Source organism: Schistocerca nitens, unplaced genomic scaffold, assembly GCF_023898315.1.
Source record: "Schistocerca nitens isolate TAMUIC-IGC-003100 unplaced genomic scaffold, iqSchNite1.1 HiC_scaffold_528, whole genome shotgun sequence".
Lineage (NCBI taxonomy): Eukaryota > Metazoa > Arthropoda > Insecta > Orthoptera > Acrididae > Schistocerca > Schistocerca nitens.
Genome location: NW_026046061.1, coordinates 2,156,620 through 2,179,649, shown reverse-complemented (window position 1 = coordinate 2,179,649; position 23,030 = coordinate 2,156,620). Strand labels below are relative to the sequence as shown.

Here is a 23,030-nt window from a genome sequence, read left to right as displayed (position 1 = left end):
ATTTTGTGCTCGCTTACTCAGTTGTGCAGGACTCTGACACTTGTCTCACTCCTCTGTCAACACAGCTTCCCTTTCATGTCGTTTGTCTCCTAACACTGCAGTCAGGTGTCATGTGGTGTAACTATTTAATACAATGATGTATTATATTCTGTACCATATCTTCTATACTTCTTCTCAAACTCTGTTATAATTACTTTAAAATTCAAAATTGATGCCTTTGACGCATCACATTTTTATAAATAACTTACTATGTCACTTTTGACTTAACAAATAAGTAAATTTACATGTAATTGCAGCCTTAACTAATGCAGTACATAAAGTACTTAAAAGACGTTTTACTCTCTGTGTGTACAATAGTAGGCAGTGCACAACAACAGCGGCTACGGTCACCAGAGGCTGGACCCAGTACTGCAGGTGCAGCAAAGTCACCTGGTGAGTAAGAGTAAGAGTCCACTGTGGGAGGCTTACATTCCTGCTCTGTACACTAGAGAATCAAATGTATCTGGACACCTATTAGTGGACATTAAGATTTTGTGTTCTCCTTTATGAGGACTTGAACTCTTCTGGGGACACTTTGACATTTCGAAATCTCTGTGGGTGGATGCCAGCCCATTCTTCCTTGATAGCTGATACCAGACAAGGTAGAAATATTGGACGCAGGGTATGGAGTGAAAATGCCATTTATAACTAATCCCTAAGACGATCCATTGCTTTCAGGTTGGAACATCGGCAGGCAAGCCTTCTTCAGGAATGCCACTGGTTATAAGCCTTTGCCTAACAATGCTGATCCATGAGAGGTACAAGTGTTGAGCTGATCAAATCGGTCGTTGTCTGTGAACTGTTCCTCTGCCGTGTATAGTACACAATACTGTCAAATATGTACTTACCCTTCTGCATTTATCCTATCCTGAAGTACAATAAGGGGAGAACAAGTTAAAGAGGAGAAATTGCATATTGTTACACTGCCTGCTCTGCACTGCATTGTTGGCAGTAGCGGTAATGGCGGATAATGTTCACTTAGTAGTCACCACATCCAAATTCTTCAGTCAGATACCCACGGAGTATAGCACTGTTTGTCACTCCAAATCTCGTTTCCACTCATCCACTCACCAGCAGTCATAGGTATTTATGCTACAGTCAGTGTGACTTTATGTTGAACAGAAATATGTTGTTTCCAGAAGCTGCTCAGCCATTGTAACCAGTTTTTCTAACTCCCTGTACACAGCCATTTCCTTAGCGGGCTCCTAGCTGCACTTCAAAACTGAAGAGTGACTGCAGCAGCTAACTGCAAGCTGGTTTTTACTATTTCCTACCACAATGATAGAAGCACTTGTCCATCAGCATACTGTGTGTGCCTGGACTTCATGTAGCATTGGTTGTTCCTTCACATTTTCACTTAACTGTCATATCACTGACAGCTGACTTGGGCAAGTTTGGAAGGGCTGAAATGCATCCCTGTGTTAATTATTCAGGTGTAATGCAATGAAAAGTCAATGTTCAGTGTACTCAGATCCCTGACTGATGAATTCAGCTTACAAAACAGTATTACCTGCCACTTCCTATAATATATATGACGGCAGTATCTGTTCCCGAAAGAACAATTACCATGGATGACCATGCAGCTTTGCTAGAAATGAAATGATAATTAATGGACACCCTAGCTGCAAACAGGCAGTGATGTACTTCATTGGGGACATGTTGAAAATGTGTGGCCCGACCGGGACTCGTTCCCGGGATCGTCTGTTTACATGGCAGACGCTCTATCCATCTGAGCCACCGCGGGCACAGAGGATAGTGCGTCTGCAGGGACTTATCCCTTGCACACTCCCCGTGAGATCCACATTCCCAACATGTCCACACCACTACATTCGTAGTGTGCCTAACAGATGTTTGCCGATCATACTCATTACTCGTGGCAGATTAATCTACCAAGTCCCGTACGAGTTTGGGCATAGCGTGTGCGTTCGCACAAGAAGGACAATGGCCGGGAAGCCGTATTTTAACTATATATGACGGTAGTATCTGTTCCCGAAAAACAATTACCGTGGATGACCATGCAGCTTTGCTAGAAATGAAATGATAATTAAATGGATGGAGCGTATGCCATGTAAGCAGGAGATCCCAGGTTCGAGTCCCGGTCGGGGCACACATTTTCAACATTTCCCCAATGAAGTACATCACCGCCTGTTTGCAGCTAGGGTCTCCATTTAATTATCATTTCACTTCCTATAATAGTAGCTCCACCTCTCATTGAATTAAAGTGCTCAGTTGCCCGTTACATAAGGGTGCCCAGGTATTTTGATTGGATAGTGTGTTTATAGTTCTTATCTATGTGATTTCTGCAACCCCTTAGTCAGTCCACCATAGACAATTGAATTAGAATCCAGAAATCACAATATATTTTACTATATTTATGTTTTTGAATATTGAGGACTTTGATTTGCGGCGAGTATTTACTGACTTACAGAAATACAAAGTTTGCCTATATAGCTGTGGAAATATGTGTGCTGAGAATTACTGGGAGGGAAAAGGGAACAGAAAAATGGACAGGGAACAGGCAGGAGTTGGAGACGTAGTGGGGAGGTAGTGGAGATGAGTGATACATGTAGTGATGGAGTGAGTGACAGATAGGATAAGACAATTACATGCTCCTATCCTAGAGAGGTGAGTGGGGGGAACATTGAGGTGACAGTCTGGTGAGAGGCATTGAGTGGATATCAGGCTACATGGACTACAAGCTGCAATGCCTGTAGCTTGAGACCAGAATACCAGGAGAAGCCAGGGAAGAGGCTTAATCAAACAGTGGGACTCCAATGAATGAATGAATGAATGAATGAATGATGTGAGTAGAAGAAACTGAGGATGATTTGTATTTCAAAACTGAACGTTTTTGTACAACCTATTAGGGTAGTAACTTAAATGGAAATATTGGGGTGTGAATCTAGTTTATAAATGGTTATAGCTGATGCGTTCAGCACTACCATAAGTTATTTGATACTAACATTTTCAGGGGCTCCCTTAACCTTTCTGTGGCCAAAATGTTTGTTTCAGAATCTGCACAACCATAGGAATGTCCCATTTCATTGTGTACTGTGATCTGTTGTTCAGTTTATGTACAATTAGAACCCAGAAGCTGACAGGTGATGCTAGAATGTGTTTGTTTCTTTGTTGGTACAGAAGTGAGTACAGTATGTTTTGTAGAAGGAGCTTCCTATCTTTGGCTTAATTGTGGATGGCAAAGACAGTGTAGATATTATTTATCTTTGTTACATTATTTGCTAGGTATATACTATTTGACATATATTTTCACTGATAACTCATTCTTGAAGAAAACTGATGTCTGTGTCTTGTAATTAAAATTAATGCATGTCTTTATTAATGAAAATCATATCAAAATCGTGACTGTAGTTGGAAATCTACCACCACAAATGTACAGATACTGTTCTTTTGAGGTACTGTTTTTCTTCTTTCTCGTGAGATAGTGTACTGGAGACATTTGTTTTCTATTCCTTATTTTGTCTTGAATGTCTCAGTAGTTTCTTGGAATTAATTGTTTACAATTATTTATGGAGCTGTCTTTTGAATTATGGGTAGGGTGGTTATGAAGAATACAGTCAGCAGAAATAAGGTTTCTATGATCTACTTTATAACATATGAAAGCTGATCACCTCTGAAATGAAGGTGCTGGGAGTGTATAGTAGAGTGGAAACAACTGAAGCATGTGGGATGAATGTGTCAATGCTTTTGGAGAGAATGGCTGATAATACAGTATCACTTCCTGTTCACTAGATTTGTCTCTGGTGCCAGTACCTTTGTTCATAAAATATTTCCCATCAAGACTTTCACTACAGTTTGATCCCAGACCAATCTGTTCGTCTTTCTGCCTCACCTCTCTACAGGGAGTCCAGCAGGGAGCTGCCTTGCCCCATCTGCCACCCACACTCGTGGTCATATGTCCCACCTAATGTGGATGATCCATGCACAAGGAGAGAGATGTGCTCAGGTAGCCATGAACATTAGAACTTCATTGCAACACCGAAGGCACATGATAATGTTGGGCAAGTGAAACAGCTTCCTAGTGCAAGCAACATAAAAATACTCCTGATATGCTGTAAGGTTGTCACTAATATGAGCTAAGCTGAGCACTGCAAGCTGCACTGATGATGTCCTAGATTCCAATGTTGCTGTGCTTAGAGGAAAAGTTTTGACTGTAACAGCAGCCAAAAGTATGAACTGTCATCTCCATGGAGGAGATGGCAGTGCCATCCATGAGGCACACACCTGGAAGAAAAATACAGAAATTGGGCCAAGACATCAGTAAGGAGGGATGATGATGTGGAATGGTGCAGGCAGAAAGATACCAGGATGAAAGAAAGGTGTGGCACAAGGCATTTGAACACGGAGCAAAACCATTCAAACACTATGCAGAAGCACTTGAACACAGAGATGAAGGCTACCTAATGGATCACAAGACACTGGTAAAAAGCTTACAGAGACAAAAAGGAATTATAAAAGCACAAGAAGAGAGATATTCCTGAGTGGACAAGAGGAAGAGTGTTTCATTGTGGCACAGATGGTACATGCCAACATGAACCAATGAAACAACTTTCTGATGAAGGCAAGGTAGAGAATGCCCTGATGCATGAAAAGATTGCCACTAATATGAAAACTATTCTTGAAGGTTCCAGTTGAGCACTCTGTCTGTAACAACTGACAAACACTGCTGTAGGATGCACTGGCAATGCCAATATTGTGGGCTGCATTCTTATTAATATAGTCATGCATTCCAAAGTAGATAGTTGATGTCGAGTCTGGAACTTGGGTTGGCTGGTGAGCCACTGTACATTCCCCTACAAAGGCTATGTAGTGGAGTAATACTGTTAAGTTGACCAGTGTCGCATGGCTCCAGGGTGGAAACCATGCAGTGGCTGTCATTGGCAAGATCCGCTGCACTGAGGGTGAGTTTCAGTTTCAAGCCCGTAAAGATGCCAGCAACTGACATACCTCTGTTGTGTGGCATAAGGCAGGATTGTAAAGCACCAGCCAGATGCTACACCACCCACTTCCACCTCATTCCTATTATGTCTCCTAATCCATCCTGTTCCCATACGCATCAGATTTTCTTTCTGTCTCACCTCTACAAAAAATCCACCTGAGAAATAATCTGCCTCACCTGCCACTCATTCTCCTCACCCATCTGTAAGTAAAGAAAGGAGTGTTACATTGAATGTGATAAACATTTTTGCTATTACTTTCTGTGGGGTATCTGTGAGAGAAATTCATGATAATTTAAAATTATTGGTGAAGTTTTCTGCAAAACACTAAGTGCTCTCATTGCCAAATACTGGATGAATATAATGTCAGTAAATGAATGCAATTAGTGAAGGTGCATAAACAAGCTTACACACAGTTCCTAAATGTTAAACGTGACACAGTGTGTTAACTGTGTAACATAAGATTGTATGTTTTATTAAGCAGATAAGTACAGGATTTTAAATTTTAAAATTTGAGCAATAATTATGTGAAATGATGACAAAAAACATTTATTTGTCCCTGCCAGTCTTCAGATAGCAAGCGTGCAACTGGAATAAAGTTCAGGCTTTCTGGAACTCGGTAATATTGATGGTTATTTATAATTGAGTAGATTAGATGCTCAATTATACACTGATCCATAGGTTTTCTAAAAGATAGAAACAATTGATTCTGTTCTTTATCAGGTCATGTTGAAACACACTTAGTTTATCACTAGTTTGTTTTACTTGTGCAGATAAAGTATTTTTTATATTAACACGCAAATTCTTTTTTTGTCAATCAGGCCCTGCTGAGGAGGAAGGCACGCGTCCCATCGTTCAGGTGAGTGAAAGTAGTGGATGCACGTATGAGACTGGCAGAGCAAGTGTGATTTTCACCAGTAGCATATAGTTTGGTTCTGTGGCATGTAATGAACCCCACACTGCTTCCTGTCCTCCTCCCTGGGTGAGGACATATTTCATCAGCTCACGGCATTGAACCGTTAAAATACTTCCTCCTATTCTGAGCTACTCTGCACACTACCCACTTGCTTAATCAAATAAACTCCTTTATTAATATCCTATTCATCTCCATTTCAGTCTCATTGCGTCTCCCGTGGCAGTCTGTTTCCTGACATCGCAAACTTTGCAACTTCTTTAGCACTGTTAACTGAAATGCTATCTCAAGTCTAAATTACCTGCTAAATGACCCAAAAATATCTCAAAGACCACTCATATACTGGCTCTTAATTTAAAACAAGTAACTCTCTTTAATTATTAATGTCAAGTCATGTGTCATTGGTTAGTGTACAGAATCTTACTGACAGCTCAACTTCATCTCCATTCTCCTGATGTAATGGCAGTTGTCATGATGCTGACTGTTCTAGGGGGAAGGCACATTGCTGAACAAGAATGAGACAGCAAGGAATAAACCCATGGACTGGTTGTTTGTGTTGCCATCATCATTTGTGAAAGTGGCATGGCAGGACCATGTAAAACTTGGGAATTCGTGTGGATGCTGATAACCACGCCATTGAGTGCCCCCTAACCAGGTATCATCATCATGATGATAGAATAAAACACTGAAATCATCATGAACTGTGAAGAACGATAAACTAATTATCGTTATCCCACCCTGCAGATATGCTGCATCAATCTCCACTAGATTTTGTGTGTTGTGGTTGGCAGGTGTTACTAGAGGAGGCCAAAATGCATGCGTTTTAACTCACGCAGGCTGGCGTGAGGTCTGGAACAGGACAAGGAAATTAGAATTTAGAAAAACGGACATAGCTGGTGGAATACTTAACTTTAATCCATTAATGATGAACATCTGTCTTGATGGAACATGATTCACAATATCAATAGTAACTGATATGGGCGCCTTGCTAGGTCATAGCAAATGAAGTAGCTGAAGGCTATGCTAAACTAACGTCTCGGCAAATGAGAGCGTATTTTGTCAGTGAACCATCACTACAAAGATGGTTGTACAGCTGGGGCGAGTGCTAGGAAGTCTCTCTAGACCTGCCGTGTGGTGGCGCTCGGTCTGCAATCACTGATAGTGGCGACACACGGGTCCGATGTATACTACCGGACAGCGGCCGATTTAAAGGCTACCACCTAGCAAGTGTGGTGTCTGGCGGTGACACCACATTATCCACAACAGAGAAGGGTATAAAAGTTTAAAGCCACCATTTGAATTAAAAAAAAAAAAATAATCACTTTGTGGTGGTGACCATTGTTCATCGGTACTATAGACATTGTGAGATGTACACCTTTACCAAAGCGATGTGTTACACCATAGTTGATACTCATTAAACATGACAATAAATATTCCTTAAAATCGACACTTACCACTGACTGTTGTCTAAAATGCTTACTGATTGCAGTTGGGAACTGAGATTTCCCCATTTTTGAGCAAATATCACAAACACAAATGACAGGTACTCGCAATCGCAAACACGTTTCAAAGTACCTTTCTAGAATGATATCAGACTCATTCTCCTCCATACATTCATGGCCTGTCAAACTTCCTAAACTCTTCTGAAAATACTTTCCTGCTTGTGAAATAACTACCAAGTGAACTACTTTGAGAGGTATACTTGTCATAGTGTTTGTTATGTTTGACACGTGTTGATTAGTAATTCAATAAAACTACCTTAGTGTACTTAAGCACGTGCATCACAAATTGTGCAGTGTGATTTCAAACTAACTGTTTAGTTACTTTTGTCATTAGGGATTTGCTTTCAGTAATATTAATATAGGTCTCTGGTACATTAAACAGAATCGAATGATCATTCTTGTGATCTTTCAGATCTTGCATTGACTTACTTGCCAGCTCCCATGACCATGGCAAACAGTCCTTTATCCAGTAAGTGGTTTCTTTTTCATACATCTTGTTGTTTAGGACCAATATGTGGCACAAATCTTAAAGGTCATGGAATGTGTCAGATAAAATAAAATGTTTAAGAAACCAAAAAAGAGGAGCCATAAGTTTAAGTAAATGCAGTCAATAATATAACACAGGAATGGCCGCTGAGGTGCCACCTCTCCATTTCTTCCCTCCTCCTCTTTCCTAATCATGACATTACCAATGGAATATTGGTGGCCTTCAATCCAAAAAGATGACTTGCGGCTGCTCTTGGAATCGCAGCCTCTGCTAGTTCTCTGCCTGCAGGAAACAAAATTGCATCCTCAAGACTGATTTGAGCTTTTGTATTTCTTCCCAGTCTGCTTTGACTTCCTCTCTCCAAATATGGCATTCCATTCCATATCGTAGGAGGAGAGAGGGGAGTCATGCTGCTCATATGGAAGGACGTTCAAAGTCAACCCTTCTCCCTGACTACCCAGCTTGAAGCTATTCCTGTCCGCATTTTACTTCCTCTCCTGAACTTTTCCATATGTACTGTTTACATCCCTCAGTCATTCGGTGTCATGGACACTCTTCATCCAGCTTACTGGCCAACTCCCTCACCCCTTTCTGCTGCTCGTTGACTGTAATGCACACCATTCCCTTTGGAAATCTCCCAGAACCTGACAGAGAGGTGCCCTCTAGGCTGAACTTCTCAGTCACCTTAACCTCATTTGCCTTATCGTGGGAGTACCCATCTTCCTTTTATACTACATCCACTCCTACCCATATCTGGAAATCTCCTGCACTGCCCAATTTGCCCATCATCTGATCACTGTCTCTAGTACGTACTCGAGCAACCATTTACCATTTACCATTTGCTATCCATTTTCTGACTCCTACCCCACATATATGCACACCCAAATGGCAACTTTCTAGGGATGACTGGAGATTTACTGTTCCCTGGCACCCTTTGAGTAACATAATTTCTCCAGTTGTGATGGCCAGGTAGAATATCTTACAAATGCTATCATTACCACCACACAATATTCCATTCTCGCACTTCATCTTTACTGTGCCATGTCCCAGTGCCTTGATTGACTGAGCTGTGTTGTGACTCAACTCACATGCAGAGATGTGTTCTCCATGTTTTTAACCGTCATTCTATGATGGCAAACTGCATTCATTATGAACAGTTGCATGCACAGTGTCGTTGCACCCTTCAGGATAGCAAAAATCTAGCTAGATTTCCTTAACTAGTTCTTCTAACAGTTCCACCACCTCATCTGTTGTATGGGCCCTGCAGGACCAAGATCCATTGGGCTGCTATTCTGCGGAGATTTCAAGCTCCACCCAGTATCATTCTGCCTTCCTCCACCAGAAACAAGTGGAGGAGGCTTGGGTAGTACCCTTATTTTGGCAGATTAGTGAGTGCTGCAAGCTGCCTTTAGTATGAGGGGGTGAGAACTTGCTCTCACTTCATATCGATCCTCCAACACAGTGCTGGATGATGTTTGCATTCAGATGTTGCTAAACCTTTCTTTTGTGGGCAAGCACTTGCTCTTTCTTATGTACCACTGCATCTGGGCAGAGGGCGTCGTTTGCCAGATGCCAGCATAAAGACACTGTCATTCCCATACCCATACCCAAGCCCAGTAAGGAAAACTACCTTCCTTCTAGTTACTGCCCCATTTCTCCCACAAGCTGTGTTTGCAAACTGATGAAACATGTAATTCATGCCTGGCTGGTATAGTGACTAGAGTGTGGCAATTCACTGACCACTGTACCGTGCGGATTTTGAGCAGGCCGTCCTGCAGCTGACCATCTCATCACTTTGTCAGCGTGTGTCGCGAATGGTTTTCTGTGGATATATCAGACACTGGCAGTGTTTTTAAATTTGCAGAAAGCCTAAAACACCTTCTGAAGGATGGGTATTCTTGATCTCTCTACATGTGGCACTTCTGAGGCCACATGCCCCATGTCCTTCAGGTATTTTTAAAGTATTGATTTTTCAAGGAATGTTGGTACTGCCTTGTCAGACACCTTTATCAGGAAGTTGGTGTGCCTCAGGGTACTGTTTTGAGTGTGACCCTCTTTGCTATTGCCTTTAACCTTATTATGTCCTGTCTCCTGCAGGTCATCTCCAGCAGTCTACTGTTGCCCACCCCTACCCTGTTACCCTCCCACACCCTGTCCCAGCCTCCTCCTTACCCCCACATGATTGCCTGTCTCATCATGTGCAACTGCTCGCAGCCTGGCTTCAGCTGCCAGAGAGTGTGATCACGTGTGTGAGAGTTGCATTTGCGTGAGTATGTGAGTGTATGTTATCTATATATAACAGAGGCCTTGTTCACTGAGTGCTCACTTTCTTACAATTTTTTTTTTCTTTATTATTTTTTTTTTTTTTTTAGTCGTGCCTGTGTGCCTTCCATGGTATTGTTAAATTCATTTCTGAAGAATTGTGATGGCTCGAGGCATTGAGGTGCTGAGGTAGGGGTCAGTGTACACTCATCAGCAAACAAACAATTGTGCCTTATTAGACAAAAGCCAGGAAAGATCAGACCATTTGGCAATAGTGCCGTAAAAACCAGACCAGAGATTGATCTCGGGGAGATGAGTGTCATTGGTGTGGTAAATGTGAGGTGTCTGATACTAACTCAGTATTCATGTATGCCCCATATGCTAGTGATCGCTTACTTAACTGCATAGGTTATGGACCTGACTCTCAGAAGGTTCAAATCACTGACATAAGCACACTCTTAGCCTTAGTATATTTATTGGCATTAAGGTTCTAAGTGCTCACTGCCTACCATTCAAGCAACTAAGAATGGAAGACCAGTTTTACCAACAAGTTTTTTGTATTCCACTGCCACTCATATTCTTCATTTTGCAGCTTGAAAATATATCTCTGCATGTTTTGGAATGAAGGTTAAGGCCTCAAAATTACCTGCTCTTCCCAAATCCATTCTCCATGGTGAAATGATAGAAGCATTGCACGGTAACCTGAAGGTGCAGAGTTCAAAGCTACACATTTCCATTTTTTAATTGTTTTTGCAAATTCACTAGAAAGAGAGACAGATTTTTTGGACATTTATGCAAATAATGGAATTGTGTGTCTGAGTAATGAAATAGCTGCTCTTGTTGCGTATGGGCTTCACTCTGTTTCAGATACATTTATTAAAGTACCTGTAGCTAAAGTCATGAAAGTTATAATGTTTTATGATAGAGAAAATAACCAACAACAAAAGCAACATTTGAAGAGCTCTTCTTAAAAGACAGAATGAAACATGAAACCTTTAACAGTTCATGATAAGAAATGTTACACACTACTACAACCACACTTAATACTTACCATCCTTAAATGTTTAAAGCAGTGGTTAAAATTTCCCAGAGTACTTTGACAATGTGTGAACAAATAATGATGTACTTGTGCACCTACATACAGCCATTAAAGCTGATGGGGAAGATAAGGAAGATGATGGCGAGGTGAGTTGCAGTCTTGTGTTAGACCATCATAGCAACAATAGTTGCGGGCACAGATCAGTGGAAGATGTCATGGAAGGCCTTAGAACATCACTGAGACCCTAATTACAAGTAACAGACATAAGAAATAAATGAATACACCTTTGGTTGTCGTTACCCATGCCCTGGCTCCAACTCAAACCATTAATGTTTGCTTGACTGTGATATTCCTGTGGTGCTGCTTATGGGTGGATGGCTGTAACTGACGTATTGTCAGAGGTGTTAGTCATCATAAATGGCATATTAGTCCAATGCTGATTTCTCTCTTGTCATGCTGATAAATGGCAAAAATGTTTAAGGAAATTTTGTTCAAATATGTGGCCTGTCCTCAGTGTAAGCTGTGCAAGGTTAAGCAAACGTCTGCAGTATGCAGATGATTTGGCTTTCCATCCATGCTTGTCACATATCTGGCAGAGTCATGAATTTCTATGTATCCTGTGTTGACATGACAAATATTAAGGGGTAGTAACGTGCATTTTTAAAGCTATACAAATTCACCCCAAGGGTGACTATGGGAATGGAAGTTGCCTGAGTATTGGGAACTTTGGATAAAATATCAACCTGTGTGATTGATGAATCTTTGGAATGTCAGAAGTCTACCCCTACTGTAAACAGAATTTTAAAGAATTTTGTTGAAGGAGCACTATCAGCAGAATGCCTGGCTCAAGATACTGAGCACACAGCAGGATAACACATAGCTTGCCTGTAAGAGCCAACTAATCCCTCCCCTAGATACGAAGCAGTTGTAGTGAGTGACCAACTTCCCAGTTCCAATGATGCAGTTCACTGAGGGCCAAGGAAAGCTGTACTGCACGCACAATGATCCACTATAAAACAGGAACTCAGTGAGGAAATGTGTTACACTGGCTGGCAGCCACAGAGCTCCATCTGAATGCAATGTGGAAAACTGTACTTTTCACAGATAAGTTGTCTTACCAAGACCAAACAGTAGTTCAGCAGCTGCGAGGGTCCAAACATAATGGGGGAATAAGTGGTGACAACAGGTAGTATTAGCCGATTGTCAGTTTCCTGGGGGCGTTGGTTTCCCCGTTGGGGGCGCTGGTTTCCCCGTTGGGGGCGCTGGTTTCCCCGTTGGGAGCGCTGGTTTCCCCGTTGGGGGCGCTGGTTTCCCCGTTGGGGGCGCTGGTTTCCCCGTTGGGGGCGCTGGTTTCCCCGTTGGGGGCGCTGGTTTCCCCGTTGGGGACGCTGGTTTCCCCGTTGGGGACGCTGGATTTCTGTGAGAGGAGCAGGAAGGCTTCCTCAGTAGCAGGCCGTATGCCCACATTTTTGAAGAAAGTGGTGCTGCATTTAGTGTGAATGCTATATTGTGGAGGGGATCTCATGCTACATGAAGAATATTCACTTGTGTATAGGTCTGCTCATTCAACTGCAGCTGTCCAACATAAACATTAATGTAATGGACTTGCTGTGAGAGACTGCTCACATGAACACAATATAAATTATGTGTGTGTAAGTAGCACGAACACACAGAGAACTGGCTGTGAAACACACCATTTATAGGTGATGCTCTTTTGGACTGCTTTTTTTGAAGCCTCGGTGGGGTTGCCTCTTCTGACAAATGGGTCCAATGCCTCACAGATTCAGTGCCAGGGTGCATGACTGAAGTCAGAAATAATGGGGCATTCTGGATAAAATGTTATGGACTGAGAACATTTTACTTTCTTTCCTTGTTCTGCTGTGCAGTGTTCTGTCAGTGAGAGCCAGCACAAAATCTCTTGATGACGGAAAAATATCAAAGATGAGAGAAGGAAATTTGAGCTAGTTCTAGTTGGCATTATCCTTGTACCTGAAATAAATTTATTTTAATTTAATATTTTGAGTATTACATTCTCTTTACTTGCTCTCTGCCTACATACATGAAATGAATAAATCAAGAGTGCCCCTTTTTAGGACTATTTTTTGTTATGTCAAATTCATCTCTCTCCCACTCTATTGCCACCCATCAGACTCGGCCAAAAATGTGCAAAATATAACTTCTGTTTCTCTCTCTCTCACACGCACACGCACATGCACACACACGCATAGGCAAATTACAAATTGGAAAGTATCTCATGACCAAAGAAGCAAACAGGGCAGTAGGATAATTTGTAGTTTCTAAATGGTGTTTATATATAGAAATTGGTCTGTATGCTGCATTTATTTGATGGAGTACATGTGTTTCCTCATGCTGTATGTAGAATAAGAAACAATATGACATTTAATTTCTGTTGGACAAAACGTGTTTATTTCTTGTCTGAATCCTGGGCTACAGCAATGAACTTTGTCCAGAGCTTGTTCTTCCTTTATGTAATGGAGGAAAAATGCAACTGTGGACACTGCATTATGTAATTTCCCCATGCATCCTCCACAGCCTGACTAAACACAGCTTTGTTAGAGGCCATCTGGTCTCGACTGTCGGTCTTTTGTCCCAATCAGTGCTACCTAACTATAGCAAGACCGTGCACTCAATTTGCTTACTAAATCACAATGTGTCTTACATCACTGCACCCTTCAGTAAGAGTGATAGATTTGGTGAGTGGGAAGTAACTATACTGCCACTCATCTCAGACACTTCATACTTGCAGAACTGCAGTGCGAAAGGAGGGAGGTAGGGTGGGTGGGAGGGAGGTAGGAGGGAAGTCAGTATGGAACCGATGTAGCAGAAAATCTGTTTGTAATTTAAGCACCACTTGGTATTAGGCTCATACTCACCCAGTTTATGGACTGCAGTTGTTCTTGTTATTGTTATTGTCAGTCCGAATGGGGTTTGATGCAGTTCTCCACTCTGGTCTACCTTGTGCAAGCATCCTTGGCTCTCGGTAACCATTATTAAATTCATTATCATGTGTTGAAATCTGGTAGGGGGCATACAGTAATGATTGTAACACAGTACCACATGGAATGACTTCAGTGCAGTCACCACCACCAACTTCTGTGCAAATGACTGGTCAGAGAATTCTGTACTGCCTTCACAGAGTGAGTAAAAGTACTTGTTTCTCATGAGGTACTGCAGTGCTGGAAGTTAAGCTGCATCCTGTTAGCAACTGACACAAGCTGAGTGGACCAAAATCCATTTAGTTCACTTTCAGAGGACTAATTCCAGACCACTGCTGTAGCCCCTCAATGAGCTATGGACATTTGTGGACGTGTTTAGTCAGATGTTTTTACCTAGTTTTCCACTTTTTGTTTCCATTTTAATTTCTTGTATTTCCTTTGTTTTGACTGCCATTGGGACCCTAGTTGTTGGGCTGCCCCAGTCCAATTATGCTCCTGCTCAAGTCACTACTCGACAAAAAATTCTTATTTGCAGTTTCCTCTCTATTGGATGTGTTCACATTAGTCACATTGTGTTGCTGCTGTCATAATATCAGCTTCCATCCCTGTTAGGCATGACCACAGATATATGCATGGCCAAAATACAAAGTTGCTTCAAAATTGTGCACAGCAACTGCTCTAACAGCTTCCCAATTAAATGCTCTTATATACCAAAATGGGATAATGATGCATTGCCTGTAGTTCTGTCAAACTGTGCTCTTACAGATTACTTTAAAGACTTCAGTTTTGAAATTTCCTTTCCCCTCCAAGTGATGTAGGACTTGCCTTGTGCGTGGTCAAGGAATCTAAATTTACATTGCAGTTGGATTTTGTGTAAATGTTACATTAGTTTCTTGTAAAAGTTGTAACAGCAGTCCCTGAAAGGAATGCCTGATGTTAAGTCATCAGTACTGAGTACCACACTTGTTGATAGTTTTGTTGGTTAAGCTGTGTATCCAAATTGGCATATAGTTCCTTTAGTTGCTGGATATAAAATTTTCCAATTGTTTAAACTCCCACACCTTTATGCTGGTTCTTCATGCAGTCATTGTTGCTCTCTGCAGTGTTACTATGAATATGTGCTAGGCTGTTACAGTATTTGTGATTTATGATGCCATATATCATTGCTACCAATGTCACATAGTACACTTAAAGACACCTACACTATCTTCTTTGTAAATTAGATATACTTTTCTGCATATCACCTTAACACTGTCCACAGTATGAAGTGAAGTGGCTTCCGCCTAGTCATTCACTATGAAACACACAAGTCTCACTTGTTCTGTGTGTACAGGTACAAATCAGTGAGGCTGATACACTGATGCCAGTTGCCACTGATGCATTTTTACAGGAGAATGCCATCAATAGCGATTTGGATGCCTACAGTGCTATATTTCAATCACATTGCAGTCTGCTGTAGCAGTGTGAACAACAAGAGCTATTGAGTGTAGTTTGGGGGCTAACTGAGCATGTGCTAATCAACACAAAATACACAATTCACATATAAAATAACTATCCAAACCCTAACCAACAATGTACCTTGAACAAACTGCTTGCATCTGTAAGAAGTTCCCTAACAGGGTAGTGTGACTCAATTGAAATGAAAACTTATGTGCTGGCCACGCATGTTAAGTATCTGTGGGCATACCCTCAACACATTAAACTTCCTTACCTCTGGGGCAGCTATTAGCATGTTGGAATCCAAAATATGAACTTTGATGAAGAATTACTCTAACACAACAACACTCTGGAACAGGTTAGTACACCCCTAAATAGACAAAGCTCATAAAATCATAATGTATTGTTGAGGCCAGTGTCCTCCAGCTCTGTAGGTATGCAGTCATTACAGTACTTGCAGGTAGTTTAAAGTGTTTCGATCAGGATTCTTGGTATTCATGTGGCCTTTATGGCTTCCTATCAACATCACACTACTAATACAAAAGAAAGTGAGTCACATAGTTGTAAGCTGCCACAACTCTGCTACACTACACTACACGGCATGGCATTTGCGACGTGTGCCACGTGAACTGCTGTGGCTCAACACTTTGGGGTCTGCTGGTTCTCAGTAACTTGAAATCCAATGGAGACACTATCAGAATTGTACATGACATAATTTCTCTATCTCCTAACTGTGACAGTCTGTAATTTTATAATGGTCTGTTATTCCTTTCCCCTTTCATGAGGGGTGTTCATTCCAGCAAACTATGCTGTACCTTTATTTCGGTCACTGGCAGTGTCCTTACACCAGCCTCCAAACACCAATGTCGACTTGCTTTTTGTGGGCACCTTTGTCCTTCTCTGTGACAGTGGCTGTATATGGCAGCTGTAATGAATTCAGACAATTAAAATAAAAATATTTTGTGGTTCTTCACTTGGATCATTATGCAGTTTTCATCAATCTCACTTTTATACAATTTCACATGTATGTACTTGCCACAGCACCTGATTCCTAATCTCCATCACTATTTTAGTTTAGCAACTTCTTGACATTAAAATGAGCATGTGCAGTGAGAAGACAACCACTGCCACATATCAAGATGTTTGATTTACACTCAAATTCTGTTGATGTAAAGTTATTCAGCTTCTTAATATTTTTGCAGATGCCGCAGAAGTTAAGGATGGAGGAGCTGTTGGCAGGTGAGATATTTGCTTTCTTCAGTAGCTTAATTACACATTAAAGTTATGACTTTAATATTTTATTATGTGGTACTTTATTTTTCATCTTTTTCTTTGACATTAATATTCCATTGGTGGTGTGCTAAATAATTTTTGTGAAACAGTTTTTCAAAATTCTATACTATAACTTAACACTGGATGTTAATTATGTCGTACATAATTCATACTGAAAATTGGCGGTCTTATTGTAACTACAAAAGATTGGTTACAAATGTGCAGTTGCATTGAAAATGTGTACTGTGGTAGATTGTGAGGGAAATGTGGTCAAAGAGAAAAAAGACAAATTTTTAAGTACCAAATTGACATTTAGAAATTTGTCATTGTAATGTTAAGCAAACATTACAAATAAGCACACTACGATAAGTGGTAATGAATTTTGCCACCTGACTGACGTGTGAAATAGCCTGACCCATCTGGACGCCACAGTTACTCTCAATCCCTCACCTGCCAAGATTGTTATTGACTACCCAGTGACAACATGCTACTGAGTACAAGGTGCCTGACTTGTTGGTGGCTTCACAACTTGTGTACTGCATTCTCGAGACCCATCTCATACTCCTCTCACCCCCTCTACCCCCTTACCAACTTCCCTAATTTGAAAATTTTGGAGTTCCCCTTAACTTAAGTTTCACAATCCTTCCCTCAGTACTAGCTACCACTACACTGCCCTTTCCCATGCCTAGCTCTGTACCTGTACCTGTCCCTGTACCTCCTATGTTACACCCTCTGCCACCCCAACCCCTCTATGAGATTTGCATTACATCTGTCCACCATAACTCCTCACGCAGTTGGCCTGCAGGTTTATGACAATTTATCTGATTGGCAGGGGGACAGAACGCAACAAATGTTATTCTAGGCTTAGCCTTTTACTGCTTATTTCCAGATTAACCCTTTCGTGGCCAATCGAACATCTTAGGCTGATGCATAACACTGTAGTGTTTCCTAGAAGTTAAAAAACTCAGACTATACATACTGGAGACTTAAATCATCATAAATAATATGATTTGTTTCGCTGTTCACTTCAATCTGTTGGGATAACTTTCTGAATCCACAACTGTAGAAATCACGTGATTTTGTAGCAAAGAGCCATGTTCAAAGTGTATTTTCACACCAAAGGAAGTATGTCAAGATCATTGAACAGAGAGCAGAGAAGATGAAATCTGAGGGTGCAAGATCAGATGAAAAAGGTGGGTGCAAAATGACTTCTCAACCCAGTTGTTCTATAGTGTTTGTTGCCAGTCTAGCAGAATGCTGGTAACTGTTACTGTGGAATAGCACCACTTCACACAGTCTTCCTGGATGTTTTTCTGGGACTATATCTGCTAGATGTCTGTTGTTGACAATAAATACCATCAGGAAAGTTACACCTCATGCAAGCAACTCGTAGTACACCACATGGTCACCTACATCTACATCTACATGATTACTCTGCAATTCACATTTAAGTGCTTGGCAGAGGGTTCATCCAACCACAATTACACTATCTCTCTACCATTCCACTCCCGAACAGCGCATGGGAAAAACGAGCACCTAAACCTTTCTGTTGGAGCTCTGATTTCTCTTATTTTATTTTGATGATCATTCCTACCTATGTAGATTGGTCTCAACAAAATATTTTTGCATTCAGAAGAGAAAGTTGGTGATTGAAATTTCGTAAATAGATCTCGCCGCAATGAAAAACGTCTTTGTTTTAATGACTTCCATCCCAACTCGCATATCATATCTGCTACACTCTCTCCCCTATTACGTGATAATACAAAACGAGCTGCCCGTTTTTGCACCCTTTCGATGTCCTCCGTCAATCCCACCTGGTAAGGCTCCCACACCCCGCAGCAATATCCTAACACCGGACCTCTCCACAATATCCATAACATTATCTTGTGTGGATGCTCAAAAGTCTATGTGGCACTGCTGCTTTGTTTGGACTAAAGCATTCCTTTCTGTTCTTTCTCTTACATTAGCATAAAAACAAAATTTCTAGTCATCAGTAACAATACAGGTTAGAAATGGTCAGTGATACTCACCCACTAATCAAGAAAAAGCAAGAGGGTAATGTACATACGGCCAACCACTGATTTATATGGTTTGGCATGTGGTACCCATATGCTTTATTGTTGAACCTTCTCCTTTGTATTCAAATGCTGCACAGTGACGGAATGGTCATACTTCATCACATTTTCTGGTTCTTGAGTGCAATGATGTGCCTCATCGTGGATTAATGCATTCAGATGATCTTCATCAAATGCTGAAGGTCTTTCTGAAAATGGAGGGTCAATAATGTCAAAACAATCATCCTTTAAATTAGAAAATCTTTCCTTGCCATGCTCTGTCCCATGGCATTATCCCCATACATGGTGAAAACGTTACCATTGAAACCACATATTCATAAACACCACTGTTCTCATTTTGCCCACTTAGCCATATTAAATTAAAATGTAGCAGTGCTTTGTGTCAACATAATATTCATAGAATGACAATTTACCTAAAAGAATGTGTCCACATTAAGTGAGAACAAGGTAATGTACTTTGTAAAAATGGTGGAAAAGACGACTGTATCCTTTGATCCCTAGGCATATGAATCACATGTAATGCCCCCAACAACACAAAACACAATGATGGGAAAGGCTGACTTAAAGCATACATTGTGTGCTCACTGTTACATTATTGGTATCGGCTGCATAAGTAACAATAACACAGTGCACAGTGTTCACTTAAGACGTCTCTCTTTTTTTGCTCCCAACATTTAATGTTCTAATGATGTACCAAAATCATAATGCATTGATGATGGGTTGTTTAAATAAAAAATATGTACAATTGAAATGAGCTTCGTGACAAGGCTGAAGAAATATCGGTACATAGGACACTGCATAGAACTATATGGAACATTGTAGATGTAACTGTAGATGTGCTCCAAGGAAGTGTGTGGGGCCCTTGATATTGATGTTTTATATTAATGACATCACAGACATTCTTCTTCTTTTTGTTTTTCCGTTTGGGGTATCTAATGACCACATACTAATTTCAATGCTTCCTCCTTTGTTCTTCTTCCAGGTTTCCTTCGTCTTCACTATCTATCCTTTTTTCTTCCTCAGACCATTCTGTCCCTGTCTTCCTCTTCTTCTTCTTCTTCCTGCCTTGGAATGCTTCCATTTGCAACACTTTCTTCTTGAAATCCTGTCATTCTGCTGGGTCTTTTTCTTGTATTTCTTTCCAAATCTTTCCTAACTACTTGAATCTGTCCTGTTGTTGACATCTTGTCCCAAAGATGCTTAACAATCTGTTTGGTTAACCTGTTGCTGTTCACTCTGTATAAATGTCCAAAAAATAATAGTCAGCTCTTCTGCAGCATTTCAATTGTTTTTCCCATGCTGCAATATACTTCATTACTTCTTAATATTCATACTTATGGATTTCCTAGCAGTCTGAGTATTTTTCAAATGATTCTTAATTCTAGGACTTGAAGTTTGTATAATTCATAATTCAACATTAAACATTCACTTGCATAGAGACATTCTGGTTTTACTACTGTGCTGTAGTGCTGTATTTTCAAATTTTTGGACACACACATCTTGTTGTAAATGTTCATGTTTATGTCATATGCTTTCTCCATTTTACATACTCTTTTGTCTACAGCAAATATTTTTGAAGCCATTGCCTTGAATCTTTCCTCCCAAATATTTAAATTTATAAACCCTCTTTATCTGTTCATTATCTGTTACTAGGATTTCTGGGTCATTTTTTTATGTTTGTCCTAAAAATTTTTTTCTACAGAAGCTTTTAAAGCTGCTTTGTTAGGTATTCCTTCTAAGAGGTTGATTTGTATTTCTGAATTTGTTATATTTTTATAAAGAATGGCATAATCATTTGCAAATACTAGACACTGAATTTCAGTATCTCTTCTTCCTGAAGTCTCCAGTCTCATTGTGACAGCTTATGTTCTTTGCCTTTTGTTTCAATTATCTTACTATTTCCTCTAAGATGCAGTTGAGGTGGTGTGGAAACATGTTGTCACCCTGCATTTCACCTGTTATTTTGAGTGGCTTAGGTGTTTCACACCAAAACTTTACTTATGCTTCAGTGTGTGGGTGTTTCACGAATAAGGTTTGCTAGTTTAGTGTAATGCCAAGTTCTCGAGTCACTTTACCCACTGTTTACCTGTAAATGTTAAAACTATGTCTTAAAATTCGTATGGACATAAAGTTGAAATTCTGTTCTGAGCCAGATTTGATCTTTCTAAATCCACTCTGATATTCTCCCAAATGGCTGTCAAGTGTTACTTCTACCTTGTTTAGTAATATTGTTAAAAATATAATACAGCCCACTGGCAACAGATATATACCTGTGCAATTATTTAGATAATGCCTATGACTTTTTTGTGCACAGGATGGATAGGAGCCATTTTCCAGTCTTCTGGAATCTTTTCAGTTTCCCATATTTCTTCAGACATAATCTGAAGGTTAGTTGTCATTTCTGCTTGACACCAGTTATGGTTGAGATGATTTTATTTCTTCTCCACTGACTTTGTTGTTTTTCAGGGTTTTTTTTTTTTGTTTGTTTGCTGTAGGTGGTAGATCTGCTTCCATGTTTTCATCAAATATCTGGAAATACTAGCTAACAATTCAGTTATCTACAGTTCAAGAGTTGATCAAAGTACTTTCTTAGTAAATATATCTAAAAACAAAGATGATGTGACTTACCAAATGAAAGTGCTGGCAGGTCGACAGACACACAAACGAACACAAACATTCACACAAAATTCAAGCTTTCGCAACAAACTGTTGCCTCATCAGGAAAGAGGGAAGGAGAGGGAAAGACGAAAGGATGTGGGTTTTAAGGGAGAGGGTAAGGAGTCATTCCAATCCCGGGAGCGGAAAGACTTACCTTAGGGGGAAAAAAGGACAGGTATACACTCGCGCACACACACACACACACACACATATCCATCCACACATACATCTGTATGTGTATGTGTGTGTGTGCGAGTGTATACCTGTACTTTTTTCCCCCCTAAGGTAAGTCTTTCCGCTCCTGGGATTGGAATGACTCCTTACCCTCTCCCTTAAAACCCACATCCTTTCGTCTTTCCCTCTCCTTCCCTCTTTCCTGATGAGGCAACAGTTTGTTGCGAAAGCTTGAATTTTGTGTGTATGTTTGTGTTCGTTTGTGTGTCTGTCGACCTGCCAGCACTTTCATTTGGTAAGTCACATCATCTTTGTTTTTAGATATATTTTTCCCACGTGGAATGTTTCCCTCTATTATAACCATATCATTACTTTCTTAGTAATTTACATGTGTGGTTATTGCTTAGACCTATTTTACCATTTTCGCCTCTGATGTAAATGCATTGGAGCATGATAGCCCTTTTTGAATAAAACCATGACTGTATGTATGAGAGCATTTTTTCTGCTGTAGTACACAGTGATTCTTTTTTATCACTAATTATGATACTCGTGTCATCTGCAAATAGTAGAATTTTGGCTGAGCTGTCTGGAGCCTGTATGTCATTGATATAAACTAGAAATAACAATGGGCCCAGAATGCTGCCCTGAGAAACAACTATTTAAATTTGTTTTGGTTCAGATATGGGTTTAAAATTGTGAAGATTCTTGGATGACCTCAGCTCAACAACTTGTGACCTGTTTTGCAGATAGGATTCAAACCAATTTTTAATGGTACCCCTGATGCATATTGCTTAAAGTTTCCCTAGTAATATTACATTGTTCACAGTATTGAAGGCTTTAGCTAAATCTAGATTAATTCCAACAACCTGTTTATTTGACTCAAAATTTCCTACTATTTCTGTGCAATATGGCTGTTTCTGTACTGTGCCATGTTGACTGTTATTTATTAGTTTATGTTTTTCTAGATATTTTGTAACCCTGATTTTCATTAATTCCTCAAGTATTTTGGAGAAGGATGGGAGGAGAGATATAGGTTGGTAATTTTATATTTTATGTCTGTCACCATTTTTGTATAGAGGTATCACTTTAGAGATTTTAAGTTTATCCGGAAATATCTCTTCACTAAGGGACAAGTTTGCTATGTGCACTATAGGTTTGACAACACATGGAGCAATTTTCTTAATTATTGATACAGGTACATCATCCAAACCAGAGGACAATTTGAATTTAAAGCATTTAATGACTTTTAGAACTTAATGC

At 40.3% G+C, this 23,030-nt stretch overlaps 1 protein-coding gene across 1 annotated transcript in view; it reads right to left on the bottom strand.

Moving 5' to 3' along the window:
- Positions 1-11,369: 11,369 nt before the first annotated feature.
- LOC126232559 (uncharacterized protein DDB_G0290685-like) overlaps positions 11,370-23,030 on the bottom strand; it is an 88,497-nt gene continuing 76,836 nt past the window's right edge. The window contains exons 4-5 of the mRNA XM_049942800.1: positions 12,417-12,614; positions 11,370-11,441 (exon numbers count right to left, since the gene is read on the bottom strand). Coding sequence (XP_049798757.1) covers positions 11,370-11,441; positions 12,417-12,614 — 270 coding nt within the window. The remainder of the gene's footprint in view (positions 11,442-12,416; positions 12,615-23,030) is intronic.